The sequence below is a fragment of the Periplaneta americana genome, chromosome 2, assembly GCF_040183065.1.
Source record: "Periplaneta americana isolate PAMFEO1 chromosome 2, P.americana_PAMFEO1_priV1, whole genome shotgun sequence".
In the NCBI taxonomy this organism is placed as follows: Eukaryota; Metazoa; Arthropoda; class Insecta; order Blattodea; family Blattidae; genus Periplaneta; species Periplaneta americana.
Genome location: NC_091118.1, coordinates 79496555 through 79517149, shown reverse-complemented (window position 1 = coordinate 79517149; position 20595 = coordinate 79496555). Strand labels below are relative to the sequence as shown.

At 35.8% G+C, this 20595-nt stretch overlaps 1 protein-coding gene across 1 annotated transcript in view; it reads right to left on the bottom strand.

Moving 5' to 3' along the window:
- Positions 1-81: 81 nt before the first annotated feature.
- The window catches only part of LOC138694369 (calcium and integrin-binding protein 1-like), a 126776-nt gene continuing 106262 nt past the window's right edge, over positions 82-20595 (bottom strand). The window contains exon 6 of the mRNA XM_069818038.1: positions 82-333. Coding sequence (XP_069674139.1) covers positions 327-333 — 7 coding nt within the window. The 3' untranslated portion in view covers positions 82-326. The remainder of the gene's footprint in view (positions 334-20595) is intronic.

The window sequence follows — 20595 nt, the reverse complement described above, 5'->3', positions numbered from 1 at the left end:
TTATTTTATTACATATCGTTTTCATTGTTCTTTATCAAGCAATTTCTCCTCGGGGTCTTGACTGACCCCGCTTGGTAGTTGGTGTTGGTCTTAGAGCTTGGTAGTCTGAAGGCTAGTCAAGAAGCTGTCAAATATTTGGGAATATTATTAGACACGAAACTTAAGCCCGGTTCAGAGGGTGCGTGTTTCTGTGATGGATTCTAAGGTGGCTCCGCTGATGGGTTGCCTGCGTGGTCACTCGCCGGAAGTAATCCGCTCTGGTGGCTCCGTGGATGGCTAGCTTGCTGGATTTCGAGGGTAGGTTCCTTGCTATTTTTCGTGATGGTTTACAGGCTGGAAACCAAAGATGATCATATAATATCACCTCTGAAACAATGTCGCCGTGTTCCTTGTTTTACAACTAAACCTGCTTTTTTATATTCTTTAGTTTCTAAGAAACAACAACTATATCGGACTTTAGTTGTTTTGCACTTATGGCTTAATTACTTTATTACGACATTTACTACTGATAATGTAGGACTTTAGTTGTTTTCCACTCACGGTTTAGTTTCTTTTTGACCATAAGTGTTGGCAACAGATAAATAGCACATGATTTTCCAATTTTAACTGTGAAAAGAGCCAGCACCGTGTGAACAACTACAGTCACCGTAGCCAACACGGGAGCCAGCAAGTGACCACGCAGGACAGCCATCAGCGTATCCACCTTGGAATCCATCACAGAAACTTTATTTGTCTATGGTCTGAACCAGGTTTTACATGGAATGCCCATATAACTCGCATTGCTACAAACGAGTTAGAAAGAGAAGACTATAGAGTGGTCATGTTGACGAGACGATAGAAGTCACCCTCGGCTCCCTTTATTGCGCATGCGCTATCGGTGAAGAAATTCCGCTTCCGGTGTGACGCTGAGCCCCGTTGTAAGCATAAAAATGTTTTATTTACCGCAGTAATTGTGAACTGGATTTCTTTTACTTTCATTCGAGATTGATGGATTAGTTTTCAAACTTCTGTAATAATGCCTGTGGTATGCAAACATTGCAGTACCATATTTAGTAAGCAGTCGAATTTAAACAGACATTTAAGACATGTACATAAAATAGAGCAGTGAACATGATATCGTATCAGTAATATTATATCTTTCTCTTGTAAAATTTCCAGTTTTGGAATTACAAGGTTTTGATCGCCACCCGACGATGAGCCATTAGTTTCACTGTCATTAATATAACCCAATTTATCATTGTATTCCCGTTCACTGCACTTTCAATGGGGACAATTTTCTTTATTAAGCATTTATCCATTATCAGTAGTTATATAGCCGTTGCTAATCAATTAACGAACACACACCTACGACGACGATCATAACAAAAAAAAAATCAACCTAAAAACGAGTGTTGATAATGGTTAGTTTTAAATTTTGGGTAATTAAGTAGTAATCACCAGCCAGGCCATCTTCCCGTAATAGAGATCCAGGATAGATACATTACCAAGTATATACATATATTTTAATAATTGTGTAGAAACAAACCATCGACAGGTCGTATCGGCCAGGCCATCATCTTACTACAACAGAGATCCAGGGTGTAAAGTGGATACTGGATGACAAGTTAATCATACATATACAAACGAAATTTAATAAAAGAAAATACATATGATAACGAAGGTGCCCTGGACCTCTATTGCGGGGATATGGAGGCCTGGCCGATTATTACTACATAATTACCATACACTGTTAATTAACTGTTAGCTCTGTGTTATTTCCGCTTGGTAAGTCTTAGGACCATTACTGTTCGATCCCAATAGTTCATAGATTTGAACTGAACTACAAAAATGTGGATCATGGATAGAGAAGTGGAGTCACTCTGTTGCATGTGTGAAGATTCACCGATCTCAAATTCAGGAACGATAGCGGCATTGTGAATTGCTTTACTAACATGTTCGACAGCTGACCTCCTCTATCAGTGGTTTAGATGGATAAAAACATTTAGGGCCTACAGGAACTCATAAAGTTAGTGGTATGTTTCCTAATTTACCATGATATTTAAAATGCTATTGTTCTAAGGGTGTCCCGATTTGTTCTTTTGGATGGTTCCTTGTCCATTTTGTTACTCAACTGTGGAATAATAAATAATAATGAATATAGGTCTATACCGGTAATAATAATAATTATATATATATATATATATATATATATATATATATATATATATCTTCTTTTTTCCGAGATGTTCCAGTCGAACCAAACCACTACTCTCTATAGAGTTCAAATAATAATCTTTGGCCTATAACCTACTTCATCTTTCAAACAAATTAATTCAATTTTTGGCTAAACTAGTGCTGAAGTAGTTCCCCGCTTATATACATATTGCATATACGAATCTGTGACAGGTTAGATTTGGTTAGTTTAGGGTTTTGTTACGCCATGCATATATTTGTCTATGATGCATATACGATCAACTGTATCTACATAAAAAGAAACCCTTATAAATTCAACAATTTTCACTTCCGAAATCACCAGAACTATTTCAGCGCTAGTTTCGCCGCTTTATTTACATAGGAATATCTCTTCCAATTGTTAACAAGGTTGAGATCACTCTTAATTTTACTGGATGTGTTGCCCCTGGTTTTATAAATTTGGACACAAAGTGTCTTGCAGCCCCTCTGAAGTTGGCACCTACGTTTGGTGATATTTATTTGCATATCACGAGATTCGTAAGTTGGTTTACAGTTGAAATATCCAGAACTACCTCAGCGCTAGTTCTTGCCGCCCCTCTGAAGTTGTAGATGGAATATTGTGTTAGCCAAGTTTAATATCAATACTACCACCAAAAATTAACTCTTAATACATATAGCCTATCAAGACTTATGAGGAAATATTCTGGAATACAATTATACGAAAATAACGTTTGACTTGGATAACAGGAGCTGGAGTAATAATTGTGAAATCTAGCAATGCACTATTATTATAATTACGTAACTTGTATCACCGAAATGTAAATTAATATATGATCGTAACGAAGGTGAATCTAGAATGCGGTGAATAAAACAATTTTTATGCTTACAACGAGGCCCAGCATCACACCGGAAGCGGAAATACTACACCGATGGCGCATGCGCAAAAAGAGAGCCGAGGGTGACTTTTATCGTCTCGTGTCATGTTGTCTTGGACAGCGCTCTTTGCGGGCCACCGCGAAACACGGCAGATCTGAGCTAAGCGCCCACCTTTGTAAAAATTCGTCTGCTTACAATGTTGTATAACGGAGGTAAGAAGCACAAAAAACGAAGAAAAAACATGCCTGTTGTGTGTGCTGCATATAGCTGCAATGTCAAAAGGAAAAAGACAACTGATATATCATATTTCATGTAAATTTTATGAAGTTAAGTCCATAGTTTTGTTAATTAGCAGCATTTTTTCATGCATAAATGTGTAACAACGCCCGGCATAAACAAAATAAATGGTTCACTGGTAATGTACTTAAACTAGATACGGATAAAATCAATACAATTCCGTTTCAGACCCAGTGAAAAACAAATAGCAATACAATATTAAAACTGTATTTCGACACCGGCATCCTTTATTTCTGCGCCTTCTGTCCTTACTGCTTATACAAGAAGACGATGAGCTGTAGCTTATAAGAAGTAGGCCTATTTCGAAGACAAACGATTAATCAAATAAATGGTTCACTAGTAATAAAGTTAAACTAAATACGGATAAAACCGCTACAATTCCGTTTCAAACCTAGTAATAGCAATCAAATATTAAAATTGTATTTCGACACTCGCATCCAAAATAACGCAAAACTCTGGGGTAGGTCGTATTGTTGTTAGTATTTTGACTGGAAGGACATGAAAGAACATAATTGAGCACCCACGTGCAATAATGGGGTAAGTATGAATATATATTTTCGTAACTACTTACCCCATTATAGTACGTGGGTGCTCAATTATACACTAATAATTATCTGTGGTGCCACAGGCCTTGAAAGGCTCAGACAGACCAGCCGGCTGTTGGCCTCACGTTCACACTTCGATAATAATTATACTTTACTGTAACAAAAAACTGAAAGCGAGTTTTATCATGTTTCACCCACGTTACAAGCTTGGAGGTAAAGGTTATTTACTACAGATAGGGCCTACTTTCATTCTATATCTTATGGTATAGTAAATAGTTTTGCAACGTGTAGAGACTGGGAAAACAATTTAATAAAATCATCCGAAACATACTCGTTCATTTTATAGGCAATCTTGCAAGTCGCATTTAAAAGAACCTAGGAATATTAACATTTTCTTCAGTATATTTGCTAGGACTTCCTGTCATACTGCATGACCATTTTGCTTAGGTTATTCTTTTAAGCATTCCTTCTAGGAATAGCTCAAGTGTTTTAAATTTAGCGTACATAAGTTTAGATTAAGTTCCTAGCACGTATTTGACGAAATACTAGGTTTTTCCACTTCAGTTTAACTGATTTATGCAAAATAAATTAAGACAGCTGACGATTCTAATGTCAGTTATCACCACGCCCACTTTGTTTTGGGCGCATAAGTCCATTACCGACGGTCGTTCAATTTTCTTCAAACATGGCGTCGCAATGACCACTCTATATCTTTCTCTTTCTAACTCGTTGATTGCTACACTAACCTCTTCTGGAATTCGAAAATTATACCCTTTGGTTAATAGACGTTCAAAAATTGGATTGGACTGTTCAATGCTACTCTACACCTCGCTTGTACGACCTCTTTTAACTTATGCAGCGCCAGTGTGGGGGACAGCAAATAAGACACACATGCATCGCCTACAAGTTCTCCAGAACAAGTTCCTGCGTACTGCAACAAATGCCCCCTGGTTTGTAAGAAATCAACAACTGCATCAAGAATTGGGAATTCTTCCACTAGAACAGTACATCCATTCAATGTCAAAATCTTTCTTCAACAAGCTTCCTGGTGTTCCTGGAGCTGTGACATACAACATTGGAGCAAGATCTTGTCAGCCATCTAGACTTAAAAGGAAACTCCCTCAAGACATCCTTCTTAGTGCTACTGACGACTCTTCATAAATTTAACACAGAAAATCATCACATTTTTATTCACATAAATGTTTAATTAATTAATTTAAATTAATTAGAGGAGCCTTTAGAGCCAACCTCAGCATGATATTCTGCATGTGATATTCCATAATTGAACAGTGGTCTGTATAGCAAGTTTGCTGGTCGACCAATATTAAACATAAAAAAAGGCGTATGAGATGACCAAGAGCAGGTTGTGAGATTGTTAACTGCGCATGCGCGGCCATCTCATGCACTGCCAGCAGTGTTGCCAATTCAGCGGTTTTCCCGCTAGATCTAGCGTTTTTCGGCGTTAGTTTAGCGGGTAAAATTTATGAAATTTGTATTCCTGATATAGGGATTTAGCGGGTATTTTTAGCACTCACAGCGGCAAAATAATATAATTTTACATTGACAATATAGCAATTTAGCGGTTCCTGCACAGTTGAGTTGTCAACCACAGTTTAGTATATGCAGTTGCGAAGTTCAATACTTACTAAATATGCAAACATAGACAGTTCAAATATGTATTCATAGATAGTTGCTAGCCACCAGGAATCGCTACTATCGCCTGATCACAGACTCTTTCCCTAGCAGACGATAAAATGTATTGTACTTTTGATATCGTGTTCTTTTGAAAAATTAACACCTTACTTCCACTATTGAAATATGAAATACATAAGGTTTATAGGGCTATTCACGTCAAATCAACACAAAAAAGTGGACTTTTCAACCCAACCACCTCAGGTTTTCATTAAATTTGGTGGAATGGTAAAGAACCTTGAGTTAATTAATTATGTAAAATTTTAGCCCTCAATAATGCACGATATCCATACAGCAATTCTGTCAATATGAGAAAAAATGTAAAAATGTTTCATACTATGTCAACAAAATTAATTCATAACTTCTCTTCTAATTGAGGTAGAATCTTAAACTTGGGCTTATTTTAAAGCTAACGAATCATACTTTTTAATAAAAATAGGTTTGCATCGAAGATTCGAATTCTTTGTTGAATGGTCACGTGAATCACATTTTAACATTGAATATCTAAAAATGCGGGGCACAAATTATTTCGCGAAAAATATATGTTATAGAGGTAAGAGCATTCTCCCCTTGGTGTAAGTTTCATTTTGGGAACGTTTCAGGAATATCAGTAGAAAAATATATCAATGTCTTGGTTTGTAGCACTTAAACCCATCTTACACCAACACTGCATGAGTGCGAGTTCGTACTTGTCTGATTATTATCTGCGTCGTCGATCTGTCAGACCGTCATGAGTGGCAGTTAATACAGTCTTCAATTTATACAAAACGTGCAATCTGTTTCAAGTGCAGTTTCGTTCAATTTTTTAGAATGTGGTAGTTTTGTGCGATGTAATGGAGTCGCATTTTAAGTTATATGTTTGCTGCAATCCCTTCGAGAAATCAGGGCATTGTAATTAGAGGAAAAATTTAAGAAGTGTTATATCGTGGATGCTTAATGTGTTTCCTGATTTAAAACAGGAACAAAAGGTGTGCGCTATGTGTCGCAAAAAAAAAAAAAATAAAAAAATATAATATGATGCTATTACGCAGAATCCTCAGAATGGCTCTAGTAATGAAGAATATGTCGATTCTACAGCAAATGTAAGTTCATTAAATACAAGTCTTTTTGACCAAGCTGTGTTCCTTATTAAACAGAAAAGGCTACAACAAGAGAAATATAAGAGACAGAAATTTGAAAATATTGAAAAAGTCTTAAAAGATAAAGTCTTCGATATTAAAGACGCCGAGGAACCAGGACCTTCATCAAGTCCTGATTCTGAAATTTTGTCTCAGTTGCAGGAAAATTTTTGAAATTCAAGTAAAAGTGAGAAAATCACCATTTTAACACTACTACCTAAAAGCTGGAGCGTAAATAATATATATAAAAAAAGTTTCTTTCAGCTTCCGAATACATAATTCGGAAAGCCAAAGTCCTGGCAAAGGAAAAGGGAATTTTGTGTTCACCAAATCCGGAACCTGGAAAACCCTTGCCCGCGGCTGTTGCCGGTAAAGTTAAATAATTCTGTTGTTCTGACGAGATTAGCAGAATGATGCGTAGTAATAAATATTTGTTATGATTAAAAAATCAGGGAGTAAATCACATGAGCAGAAATGAATTATATGTAGCGTTTAAAAATTCTAACTCTGATATGAAGGTAATATTCTCCAAATTTTCAGCTCTTAGACTAAGAAATTCTATTCTAGCTGAAGTTAGTGGGACTATACTGTCTGTTTGTGTACTCATTAGAATGTAAAACTCATGCCGGATACATTTATTAAAGTTTCAGGTCTACGTGGATTTCTAGAACATTTTTCTTTATACCTTCCAACTTATCAACATTTCTTGGCTACTCTGGTGTGCAATCCTCCTCATATAAATTGCTTGTTCAGGAAATATACAAAATGTCCTGAACAATTCAAAATAAGAGAGGGTTTAGAGAAATGTTTCGAATAAAACTTCAGTGAATCAGTGACCTACAAGCAGTGGATGACGACTGACTGATCAACGCTTGAGACCATAGTGAAACCCAAAGACAAATTTTTCGACTATCTCTTGGAGAAACTTGGTTATTTACTGACTCACTCATTTATATCACTGAACAAAGTAAGTTTCTACGTGATATGAAATCATTTCTACAGCCATGTTGTGTTATGCGACTTCGCTGAAAATTATTATTTCGTAATCCAAGATGAAATTCAGTCATACCACAGAACTAATGTGCAGACAACCATTCATACTTTCGTAATATATTATAACGAATCGTCATCCGATACAGTCTCTATTTAAAATCTGGTAATAATTTCACACTGCCCGAAACATGACACTACAGCTGTACATCTGTTTCAAAAATATCTAATGGAGTCATTAAAACAAACATCTGTAATTAGGTATTTCTCCGATGGATTCTCTGCTCAGTATAAAAATAGGAAAAAAATTCCTGAACCTCACATTACATGAAGAAGATTTTGGATTTCCAACAGAATTGCATTATTTTTTCATATCGCATGGCAAAAGAACATGCGACGTTGCAGGTAGGACACTTAAAAGGTTTGCGGCTTGTGCTAGTTTGCAGAGACCATCCAATAAACAAATAACTACGCTTAGGGAATTGTACGACTGGACTAGGGATCATCTCCTAAACATTAATACCGTTTATGTGACTGAAAAAAGCTATAATGAAGAGGAAAAAATGCTTGCTCTTCGATTTGCAAAATCCACCGCAATGACTGGAACACAAGTTCCATACAGTCCTGCTGTTTAGGATGGGTATTATACTTGCTAAGCAGTTTTAAAATGCAGCTGAAACAACGCAGCATCCTTTCTGGAAAGATGATCAGGCTATTTCATCTCAGCAATGAAAGGTAAGCATTTCTTACAGAACTTCAGGTTTAACTATATCCATATGACAATAATTTATTTGAGGTAATAATTAAAAAAATTCGAATTATGTACTACATGTTAAATTACATAGCGAAATTCAAGAATATGATCAAATATAATTAAATACAACGAATGTGTGGGACATAATTATCGCGACTTATACGGTTAGCTTAGGCTTGCAGTGACATAACAATTTTTATCTTTGTAACCTATGATGATTCCAAGTTGAAACTTATCAGTTCATTATATCACTAATTGAGGCGTACTATATATTTTTTTGCTTAAAATAGAACCCCCGCATTTTTAAATATGAATATATGAAAATTGTTTCACCGTGTTTTTTTAGTGTAATTGAATATATGCAGAAAACAATATAAGCAATAAAAACTATCACATTAAGAATGTATCACCCAATTTTTGTAAATTTATCTGGAGACGTTGTTGAGATATATAATTTTAATTGAAGCCGCGTGCTTACAAAAATATGATTTTTCTTCATGTTTGAAACGCCACTGACAGAAAACGAAAAGCACAGGACATATGAAACTCGGCAGTTTTAGTTAGCGCGGCAGGTCAAACAAACCCTCAAATTTTGAAAGAAATCTGAGTCGGTCGGGTTGAGCGCCTTGTTGATTTGATATGGAATGACCCTATATATTATTTTCATAAAGTATATATTATATTTTATAAACTCACTTTCCTGGATCATTCGGAAAGATAACTCTGACCTCTTTTTCTTAGAATTTATAGTGCAACAAACGTCACCTTGTCCCATATTATTACTCAAATTATTGTATTTTAGCATTTACAGTTATTACAATCGATAACGAACATTTCACAGTTTACACAACTTTTCACAATAAAGCGAAATATGGCACAGTCAATGCTTTTTCGATCTAGACTAGGCCGTAAAATATGTTCGGGTTTTCTATTTCAGTGTATGGAGCTCAGTGAATTATTATATTATAACTTTATTGCGTATCAAAGCTAAGTTTATTTAGTGTAATGTGTCCACAAGTTCTCTTTACTTCTTGTTGCATAATATGTTGCAGAAATAATTACAAAACTGTGTTATTTTAATGTGAAGAGAATTTTACATGTTAACATAATCTTTTCGCATCAACATTTTAAGTTTAGAATGGAAGCTATTTTGAGGTTTAATAAAAAAGAATTTATATTGTGATTTTAATATAGCACATCTATCTTCCTTGACAAAGACAGAAAATTTGACGAGATGCTCGGGTCAGGATCATCAAGCGTCTGAGATTACCAAGAGCAGGTTGTGAGATTGTAAACTGCGCATCCTGCGCATGCGCGGCCATCTCATGCACTGCCAGTGATATCCTTACCGATATTTACTTCATGCGAGTAAACGGAAGCTTGTTATTCGAATATTTACATGTGAATATACAAATGTGCAACGTAAATATTGCGTACCTACTTCTAAAGACAATCAAACGGAAGCTTGTTATTCGAATATTTACGTGTGAATATACAAATGTGCCACGTAAATTATGCGGATCCTTACCGGGATTCACTTTGTGCGAGAAAACGGAATTTTGCCATTCGAATTCTGTTTATGTACTTTTTGTATATTTACATGTAAATATACAAAATAATGGGCCACGTAAATGTTGCGTACCTGCCTGTAAAGGCAATTATTTAACTGGTTCGAAAGTGAGTGTATTTTTATTCCCTAAGGATGAAGATTTACGCCGGAAGTACATCAAGGTGATACATCGGGATAATTTTGTCAGTCAATGTATTTTTATTCCCTAAGGGAACGTACACGTTGGAGCGACGATAAGCGATATAAGAGGCAGCGATGATATATCAGAGAGAATTGAAGCATTCATTGTCATTGAGGTGTGCATATTGGAGTAACGATAAAAGCGACGAAAAAGAAAAACTGCATTCTCTTCGCTCTTGTCGTTCATATGATCTCTGATAAAGATTATATATATATATATATATATATATATATATATATATATATATATATATATGTTTAATAATGGTCGACCAGCAAACTTGCTATACAGACCACTGTTAAATGATGGAATATCACATGCAAAATATCATGTTGAGGTTGGCTCTAAAGGCTCCTCTAATTAATTTAAATTGATTAATTAAACATTTTTGTCAATTATGTGAACAAAAATATGATGATTTTCTGTGTCATATTTATGAAGAGTCGTCAGTATCACTAAGAAGGATGTCTTGAGGCAGTTTCCTTTTAAGTCGAGATGGCTGACAAGATCTTGCTCCAATGTTATATGTCACAGCTCCAGGAACACCAGGAAGTTTGTTGAAGAAATATTTTGACATTGAATGGATGTACTGTTCTAGTGGAAGAATTCCCAATTCTTGATGCAGTTGTTGATTTCTTACAAACCAGGGGGCATTTGTTGCAGTACGCAGGAACTTGTTCTGGAGAACTTGTAGGCGATGCATGTGTGTCTTATTTGCTGTCCCCCACACTGGCGCTGCATAAATTAAAAGAGGTCGTACAAGCGAGGTGTAGAGTAGCATTGAACAGTCCAATCCAATTTGTGAACGTCTATTAACCAAGGGGTATAATTTTCGAATTCTAGAAGAGGTTAGTGTAACAATACGAGTTATATGGGCATTCCATGTAAGTTTCGTGTCTAATAGTATTCCCAAATATTTGACAGCTTCTTGACTAGAGAGCCATGTAATTTGTTCATTTAGAAGAACCAGAGGAGGTGGATAATGAATAGGCCTTAAAGAGAAGATTTTAGCTTATGTCTTGGTAATGTTGAGTCGTAATCTCCAGTCAGAGAACCATTTAGACAGCTCCTGTAAGGATGTCTGAAGAGTGCTGATTGCAGTATTTAGGTTACTATGAGAATAAAAGAGAACTGTGTCATCAGCATACATAGCTATGTGTGACGGTAGTAAACATGGAATGTCATATGTGAAGATATTGAAGAGAAATGGTGACAGTATAGATCCTTGTGGTACTCCGGCTAAAACTGGACGAAGAGTTGATTTAATGCCATCTATACGTACTGAGAACTGACGCTCAGATAAAAAACTTTTCACGATGCGTGTGAGATAGTCAGGAAAACCAATTCTATATAATTTTATCATTAAATCATCATGCCAAACAGTATCAAACGCTTGGGCAATATCCAGAAACACAGTGGCAGTATACTGTTTTTCTTCAAATCCTTTTATAATGGATTCAGTGACTCTTTGCAGTTAGTGTGTTGTAGAGTGTTTTGGACGAAAGCCAAACTGAAAATCTGGTATTATCTTGTTTTGGAACGTAAATTTACAAATGCGATGATGAATAACCTTCTCAAACAATTTCGATAGCGTGGGCAGTAAGCTAATAGGTCGGTAACTTGATGGCAAGTGCTTAGGTTTGTTAGGCTTATGAAAAACAATGATTTCAGCAAGCTTCCAGGCTCGAGGAAAGTACCCAATTAAAAGGGCAGCATTGAAAATTATCGTCAAGTAAGTAAGAGCTTTGTTGGTGAGCTTCTTTAGTACAATGTTGGGTATAAGATCACGGCCTGGAGATTTTTTATTTGGAAGCCTTTGAATGAAGTGAAACAATTCTTGTGAAGTAGTATAGGAAATTTTCTCTGGCACAGTCGGTTTATTAGTATTTTCTATAAGTTCTTTTTCTAATTCAGAGGTATTCTGTTCATTTTTATTCTCGTTTGGGGTGAAAACATGTTGATAATGAGATGCAAGCAAGTTACATTTCGACTCTGTGTCTGTGGCTATTTGAGAGTCTAACTGAAGTGTCGGGATGACTGTTGGCTCGCGTAGAATACGCTTTGTAGCGTACCAAAGAGTATTATCAGCTTCAGATAGAGATGATAAGTAAGACTGATATGACTGCAGGCGATGTTGTTCAAGATTTGTCTTGACTAATCGTATGAGATGATTCAGCTTCTTCTGCTGCCATGGTTGCCTCTCTCGTTGCCATTGTCTACGAATACGATGTTTTTCCTTAATTAATTGGAGTATGGAAGATGGTAAGTAGTAGGGCATTAATGGCCGCTTGGAGCACATTGTGGAATACTTTACACATGAGCATATTGTGTCCGTAAAATGTTGAACATCATTGTCAATATCTGTTGCTGTTAGTGGATGATATTCTGTGACTAACATTGAGTCTAGGGTCAACTGAAATTTATCCCAATCAACAAAACCATTAATAAGGCGTTGCACTTTAGGTGTTACATTAGGAGATAATTGGAAAGTAATCAACACTGGACAATGATCGGAATCAAGTGCTGTTAATGATGTAATATAAGTTGGTAGGCCTAAATGCATATTCTTTTGAATTCCGATGTCAAGAATATCGGGAAGATTGGCGGGATTATATGGATAGTGTGTTGGTTCAGTTGGTGCGAGAATATGGAGACCAAGGTTGTTAATGCAGCTGTAAAGACGATGTCCATTTGGGTTAGTTACTCTGCATCCCCATGAAGTGTGTTTACAGATAGATCGCCCACAAGAAGTGTTGAACCGACTGAGGTAAATGAAAGAGCAAGGAATGCAGTATTTAGCAAATATTTTGGGGGCTTATAAGCACAAAATAAAACAAAATCATGGTTATCTTGACACTTAAATTTGATTCCGACTGTTTCTATATCAGACGTATAAGGAAGAAGGACTTGATGATGTGTAATATTTCGCTTAATTAAAATGGCAACACCACCAGATGCAGTTGAAGCATTCCTATCATATCTATATATTTTATATCCTGGAACAGTGAAGACTTCGTTTGGAAGAAGGTGAGTTTCTGTGATGCAGGCTATCATAATATTATGTGTTGACAAAAAGGCAATCAGAGAAGATCGTTCCATTCTAATACCATCAGCATTCCAATTGATTATAGTGAGTTGATGAATAGAAATATTATTATTAGCTGTCATTCTGGAAGTAAGATGACAGGGAAGAGATAAAATAATCTTTAATTTCTGACAAGAATGGAGTCAATAAAGTGATAATGTGCGGAATAACCTTAGAGAGTAGATCGGTTAATAGAGATGAAGTGGAAGATTCTGGAGCAGGTTGACTTATAGGGCGACGGTGACTCTTCTCAAAGGATCCTTTCACTGCATTTGCATACGTCTTAGATCGAGAATTTGCTTGAAATTTGACGTAGATGGTTGAGACATTGAAGGATTTACTTGATGTTGAGAATCTTCTGTGCGTTGAAGTAATGGTTGCGAAGATTCTGGAAGATGAGTCCGTCTTTCTTGTCTTAACTGAACACCACGTGAGAGTTTTTCATTCAATTGTAAATAGTGTTCACAGCTTATGTAGTTAGCTGGATGTTGTTGTTGACAGTTCACGCACTTAGGCGGTATTGTTTTTGGATTTGGGCATTGAGAGAAATGATGAGCCTGTAGACATCGTACGCAGCGTGGTTCGAGTTGGCAGTAGTTCTTAGTATGACCAAAATTTTGGCACCTTGTACACTGAGGAATCTCTTTGGATTGGCGTCTGATTTCGACTTTAACTACACTGTAAAATAGGCGACTGAGATTTAGTATTGATTTACCTTGGTCATTGTTATCTAGTTCTATTGCACAAAGTGGAGTGGGCTGTTTGTTAAGATAATATTAATCTGTATAATTACCAGTGGTTGTCAATATATCCGAAAATTAATCGATTTATTATTATTTCGGCATATTAAATTAATTATTGTAGATATTGGCAAATTGATCAGTTGCGTATTTATTCGTCATATGTTAAGGTGCGTAAACAGCGAACGAATAATGAAGCAAAACTTCGTTATTCGTTCGCTGTTTGAAGCGACGTACAAATCATCAGCAAATTGTCAGAAAACATTCACATTCGCTGATTGTTCGCTATAAAGGCAGACGAAAATATAATTATAGCAAGTGCGGGCCTGTTTCGTAAACACAGTAATAATATTAAGTAATAGTACTGTATTACCACAGTCTAATACATTAGACTGTGGTATTACAGTCATGAAAACAATTTTATTAACCGACTAAATTCTGTTTCATAAAAGTTTGGCACGGGTCATAAAATACGTAGGCTACAGTAGCCAGATGATTTGAGGTTAAGGCTGACAAACATAACCAAGTTGGTCTGCACTCTACAGCTATTTATATTATTCGCTCTGTTAACAGTTGTTGAATGAAATAAGTTTTGAAGTGCTATCTTTAATAGCAACAACAGAGTAAATCGTAATATGTGTGAAGGTTTGGGAGACAATTTATTTCAGATATGATTGTAAATCACTGCAACTCGAAGTTATTGTTTCTGCTATTTGATTCAGTTGATTTACGAGTAAAAGAAACAATATGATAAATCTTAAATATTGTGAATAGATATTTATCATTCCTAATTGTTCACGTCTCTGCTGTTGTAAAGTTTGCAATTCCAAAAAGTGTATCAGTGACAGAAGCGTGTGTGTGCGCGCGCGTGTGTAAAACTTGCACCTCGTTATCTAAAGAAGTATCATATGAAAATGTTAAGCAGTAAAAACTTTTGATAACAATATTGTAGCAGCCTTAGAGACAGTGTTAACGACAGGGTTAGTGGACCCTGCAAAGCGTCTTATGTAAGATATTTGCAAGTTTCATTATAATTCGGAATACTGCGCAAGTACTTATATAAAAAGGCTTACAAATTATTGGTGCAAGCATAAAAAAATACACATAAAAATTACTCTTTTACCAAAAATAAATAATTAATGCAATAACGACATAAGTACTTACGCGATGAAGTCGTTCCTAGAAAATATCGTGTTTGAGTTTGAAGGTGTGGATGTTGTGGAAGATTAATGTTATGACGAAATTAATAAAAATACTGAAATTGTCTTAATGGGTTTTTATTGCTGATTATGTTGTAAGTAGTATTTTCAAGAAGATACCTGACTATACAAAATGCAAATATGTTCTAATTAGAGATTGTGATGTGGAATTATAGATACGGTACCTATAAATCTCGTAAGTTAATTTTAGTTTAGGCCCTCAATAGGGGTGGTTTAAAGTAGTCCATATATTTTGTAATAGATCTACTTGTTGATATATATCTGCAAAAGATTTTGGCTCACCAAGATCTTCACAACGTTAATTAGTGAAGAGTATATAGATTCAGGTTGTCACAAGTATACATTGAAAAAACATTTCAATAGGTACAGAAAATATTAATATTATCAGGACGAATAGAAGAAGAAGTGTACGCACTTCTATGATTTCCCATTGTCGGTGGCGGACCTGACAACTAGTGGCTCTCCGATCGCTTAGCTCCATCTGTTGTCTGAAGTCAGACACCTCGAAAATATATTTCTTGCGCGTTTAATGATGAAAGTTGCTAGGGATTGTTTATATGCTTTGTTGTTGAGTTATGTAAATGTCTTCAACATGTTGTGCTTTGAATTAACCAGTGACAATAGAATATTGTGTGCTGGTTTACAAAATAATTACAAAAATTCCGTACTGTTTTGTTCCTGGTTATAGATCGGAATACAGTAGAAATAGTGTAACAAGACATTTCTTTTCATCTCCTAAAGAAAAAGATGAGTTTGGAAAGTGAGCCAGAGCGATTCCGCGGAAAGATAGGCAGCTTTCGGTAAATAACCGATCAGACTGTTTTAATATAAAACGTCATAAGACAGAAATACCGCTAGTGCGTTGAAAACTAAACCAAGAGCTGTACCTCACATTTTCCCCAATTTACCGAAATTATGAAATATATGAAAATAAACGTTGCGGAGTGGTTATATTCGATGAGGTCAAACTCAGAGAAGAAATTCAATTTAATAATTATTCCCTTAGAGTGGATGTATTTTTTGATTTCGGTGATCTCACGTCTGATCTCCAAAAGAAACAATTAGCAAATCATGCATTAGTATTTATGCACGATTTGATTCAACCAATTGTTATTTACGCTAGCAGAAACGCTACTCCAGGCGATATTCTCGTTAAAATTCTTATTCAAGTTATACTACAATTAGAAGCAGTTGGAACGAGAGTAGTCGGTATCACTTGTGATGGCAGTCAAATAAATAAAGAGGCCTGGAAATCTCAGATTTTGTGCACATATTGAAATGCATAAGAAATTATTTCCATGATAAAGTCGAAGTCTCTTACAAAGAAAAAACATCAATTTCAGTTTTTATAGGAGACTTCTTGAGGAAGATTTATTTGGATGGGTCGGTCTTAGGGTCTGTCCCAAGTTGACAATAGCTCATTTACATCCTTCGTCCTTTCAGATAATGAATGCCAGACTTGCGTTCCAAGTCTTCAGTGACAGTGTCGCCAAAGATCTCAAATTTTATCGTGAAGTAGGGTCATCGGGTTTCGAGGGCAGTGAGGACACTGAAGAATTCACAAGGCATTTAAACTGCATTTCCGACGCATTAAATTCTCACACTCCTGCTAAGGCTCTTTATAAAGACTCTTCTAACCACAAATTCTTTATTGATTTTCTTCAATGTCTCAGAACTACAACCAACACACTTGCTTCTGGTATAACAATGGAGTCTTTAGTAGTAACTTTACAGAGTACCTTAGGAATGAGTGAATGGCTCTGGAGCAAAGGATACAAATATGTCCTAACAGGGAAGCTCACCCAAGACCCCTTGGAACGTCACTTCGGAATTTTACATTCACTCAGTTCTGATGACCATCCTTCGACGATAGATTTCCTCCATATACATTTATTACAATGTATTTATGTCCCTCCAAAGCAGGTCCTTAACATTGCAGGAAACTGTGAGCCGAAAAGTGATAAACTACTCACATCTTTTGTGAACCAAATGCGAACATTAGCGCGAAATGCGGAATTATGTAACAAGGCTAACAAGAAGTCTGTAGAAACTTGTATAAAAGAAAAAATTGTTCTTTGTGAAGAAATGCATGGTCAAGGCTGGGAAAGTGCTGTGCCCGAGTTGGTAAATACCACTCCTGCCGTGTTGATTGACAGATGTTTAGTGTATCATGTGGCAGGTTATGTCGTAAATCATTCCTCTAAGTTTATTGCGTGTACCCTCTGTGTCCATTCCCTTCGACAGAAAAGTAATGTGTCTAAACATTGTGCAGCTCTCACCCAAATCAAGGACTACGGATCCGGTAGGAACGTCAGTTTTTTAACCCATGCCTCCCAAGCTTCTTCAAACAGAAATGAAAATGAAAGAAAAGATTAGCTCAGCGAGTGTAATGTGGGGTGATATCTTGTATGACTGTCTTGACACTATTGACGCTCTTACGATCCAGTCTTCGGGAGCAGGTTGTTGCAGAGATCACATCATGGATATTATTCATAAAGTAGTCTACCACTACTTAAAGTGTCTTCTAAAGGACAAAGGAAATCCGAAGAGAATTAGAAGTTCGTAAATCCGCCAAGTCATCTCACAAACTCTCGAAGGTAGCAGGCAACTAATCATTCATATGGTGAGTAATTTAATTAATCTATAAGCACGTAAAATATCTTTCAACTCTGGTTTTATTTAACATTTTGTAGAGTTTTCTGTCTCTGAATTCGCAATTTGTTAAATACTAAACTTATCGCTTTCATAGCGTTTCAGATCCCATTGTATTTTCTGTTACGAACGTTCATAATAGTATTACCTGAGAGAAGACTATTAATTGTGAATAAGGGACTATGCAGGTATTCCTAAGTTACGAATAGACGAGTTAAATGGTAGAAATTTGCTTTTAAAAAGGACTACGTTTAGCGTAACAAGAACTGTGAACTTCCTCCAAGTCAGGACCCTAGCGATAGAAGCGCCGCGTTGCGGCGGACCCGTGTAAACTCGCTGAGTGCGTATAGTATTCCTTCTATTCGTCCTGATATTACTGTATTTTGTGATGTAAATGTCGTCCCATAAGCATATATTTCTGAACAATGATAATTTAAAAAATGACGAGAAAGGAGGGAATAAACGTTAAGTTCAATCATTCAAATAACATAAAATAATGTAACATATACAGTAATTACTTTCTAACAGTGATCACAAGAACCAATCACAACACAACGAATTTGTACTATCTTTGGGATGAGAAACGGGTTCAATTTCGTACGTATTTAAGTTATATTAACCTTGAACTTAGCAGCAGATATTTCCTATATATCTTACGTATTTCATTAAGTGGATGCATAGAATATCTTCCACTGATAAATCAAAATGTTCTCTTCTCGCGTCCTCGTTGCTCCGATATGAACACTTGATTCTTTGATAATACCAAAGCGTCGCTAGCTCATTTCTTTTATCGTTTATCGTTGCTCCAACGTGTACGTGGTGCGTACACACTTAGCGAACGAACAACGAACGAACGACAAACGATTGCATTCGTTGATTGAAATCGGTACGTGTGTACGTCGCAGCAAAGGCAAACCGATCGTTTGGTTTGCCTTCGGAAGTGATCCGTGGCTTGTCGGTACATCAAAGGAAGTTGGTATTCGTTGTGGACGGGATTTGCCACTAGCTTGTAGTTCGTAGCAGAACGCAGCGCTTAGTTCAATTTCACTAACAGGATGTCGAAACTGGAGTGGACGGAAGACGCTGTTATAAATCTTATTAATGCATATAGGGAGCAGGAAACTTCATGGAATCCCAAGTATCCTACTTACCACAATAAAGTAAGAAAACATGATGTTTGGGAACCTATTGGAAAGATGTTCAGCTGCAAGATAGGCGAGTCAAACACGTGCAAAATTTGAAAATTATTTTTGTTTATTTATTTTCAGTGGATACATGTTTTTTGTTTATTGTAGGGAGCAGAAGTCAAAAAGAAAATTGAAAATTGAATCCCTACTGACATCATTCCGGAGGGAAAGTCAGAAGTCCACAAAAAGATCTGGAATGGGGAGTGATGAAGTGTACGAGTCAACTTGGTTCGTGTATAAACATATGTCGTTCCTTTTGGACAAATTCACGCCCAGAAAAAAGAAAGTTCCAACCTTGTGCACACAAAATAAATTATTGGCACTGAAAAGTGTCTTTTCGTAAGCATGATGCGCATACGACAAACACAGACAAATCTCTCTTTTTTAGTATTTTAAGATAATTATTGTCAGTGAGGTATCCGTGTACTGAAACTTTCCCCTGCGGCCTATTTCATAAAAGTAATAATTTAATACCATTACTGAAAAGGTAATAACATTAAGTAATATTACTGTTCTGTTTCATAAAAGTAATCGTTAATAATATTATTTATTACTGTAAACGCTCATATTATTACTAAAATAAATAACAATATTACTAAAGTGTTTCATAAAACAGCAAAGATAATTAAATTTATTAATAATATTAACGTTAGTTCCATGACTGTATTTTAAGTAATAATTTAATAATTTGTAAAAAGTAAATGCCAATGTAGGGTTAGATTTTGAAGATAAAACCGTGAAAACATTTGAAATGGATAATTCTGCTCAAATAGTAATGAAGAGGGAGTGTTTGTCCGACGTCCAAGAAATTTTAGACAACGAATATCCTACAACCATATGCAAGAAAGTTACGAATATAATTAAATAGTTGACCTTTCAATTCGAGAACTTTTCGCAAAAAACTCTGTTTCGTCAAGTTATTTTCACGTCTTTTCCCCATTTTAAAAAGCATCAGAGACAAAATGAATGACTAACAAAGTCCCTCTCCATACTTACAAAATGTCATAGGCGGCAATGTAGATGGACCAGGCTGAAAATGAAAACTATATTATCCAATTGTAAAAGAGGAACAATTGGAAAGGGTGAAACCTAAATTAAATTCAATTACAGTATAGAACTGTTAGAAAGTAATTACTGTATATGTTACATTATTTTATGTTATTTGAATGATTGAACTTAACGTTTATTCCCTCCTTTCTCGTCATTTTTTAAATTATCATTGTTCATAAATATATGCTTATGGGACATTTACATCGCAAAATACAGTAATATTAATATTTTCTGTACCTATTGAAATGTTTTTTCAATGTATACTTGTGACAACCTGAATCTATATACTCTTCACTAATTAACATTGTGAAGATCTTGGTGAGCCACAATCTTTTGCAGACATATATCAACAAGTAGATGTATTACAAAATATATGGACTACTTTAAACCATCCCTATAGAGGGCATAAACTAAAATTAACTTACGAGATTTATAGGTACCGTATCTACAATTCCACATCACATTC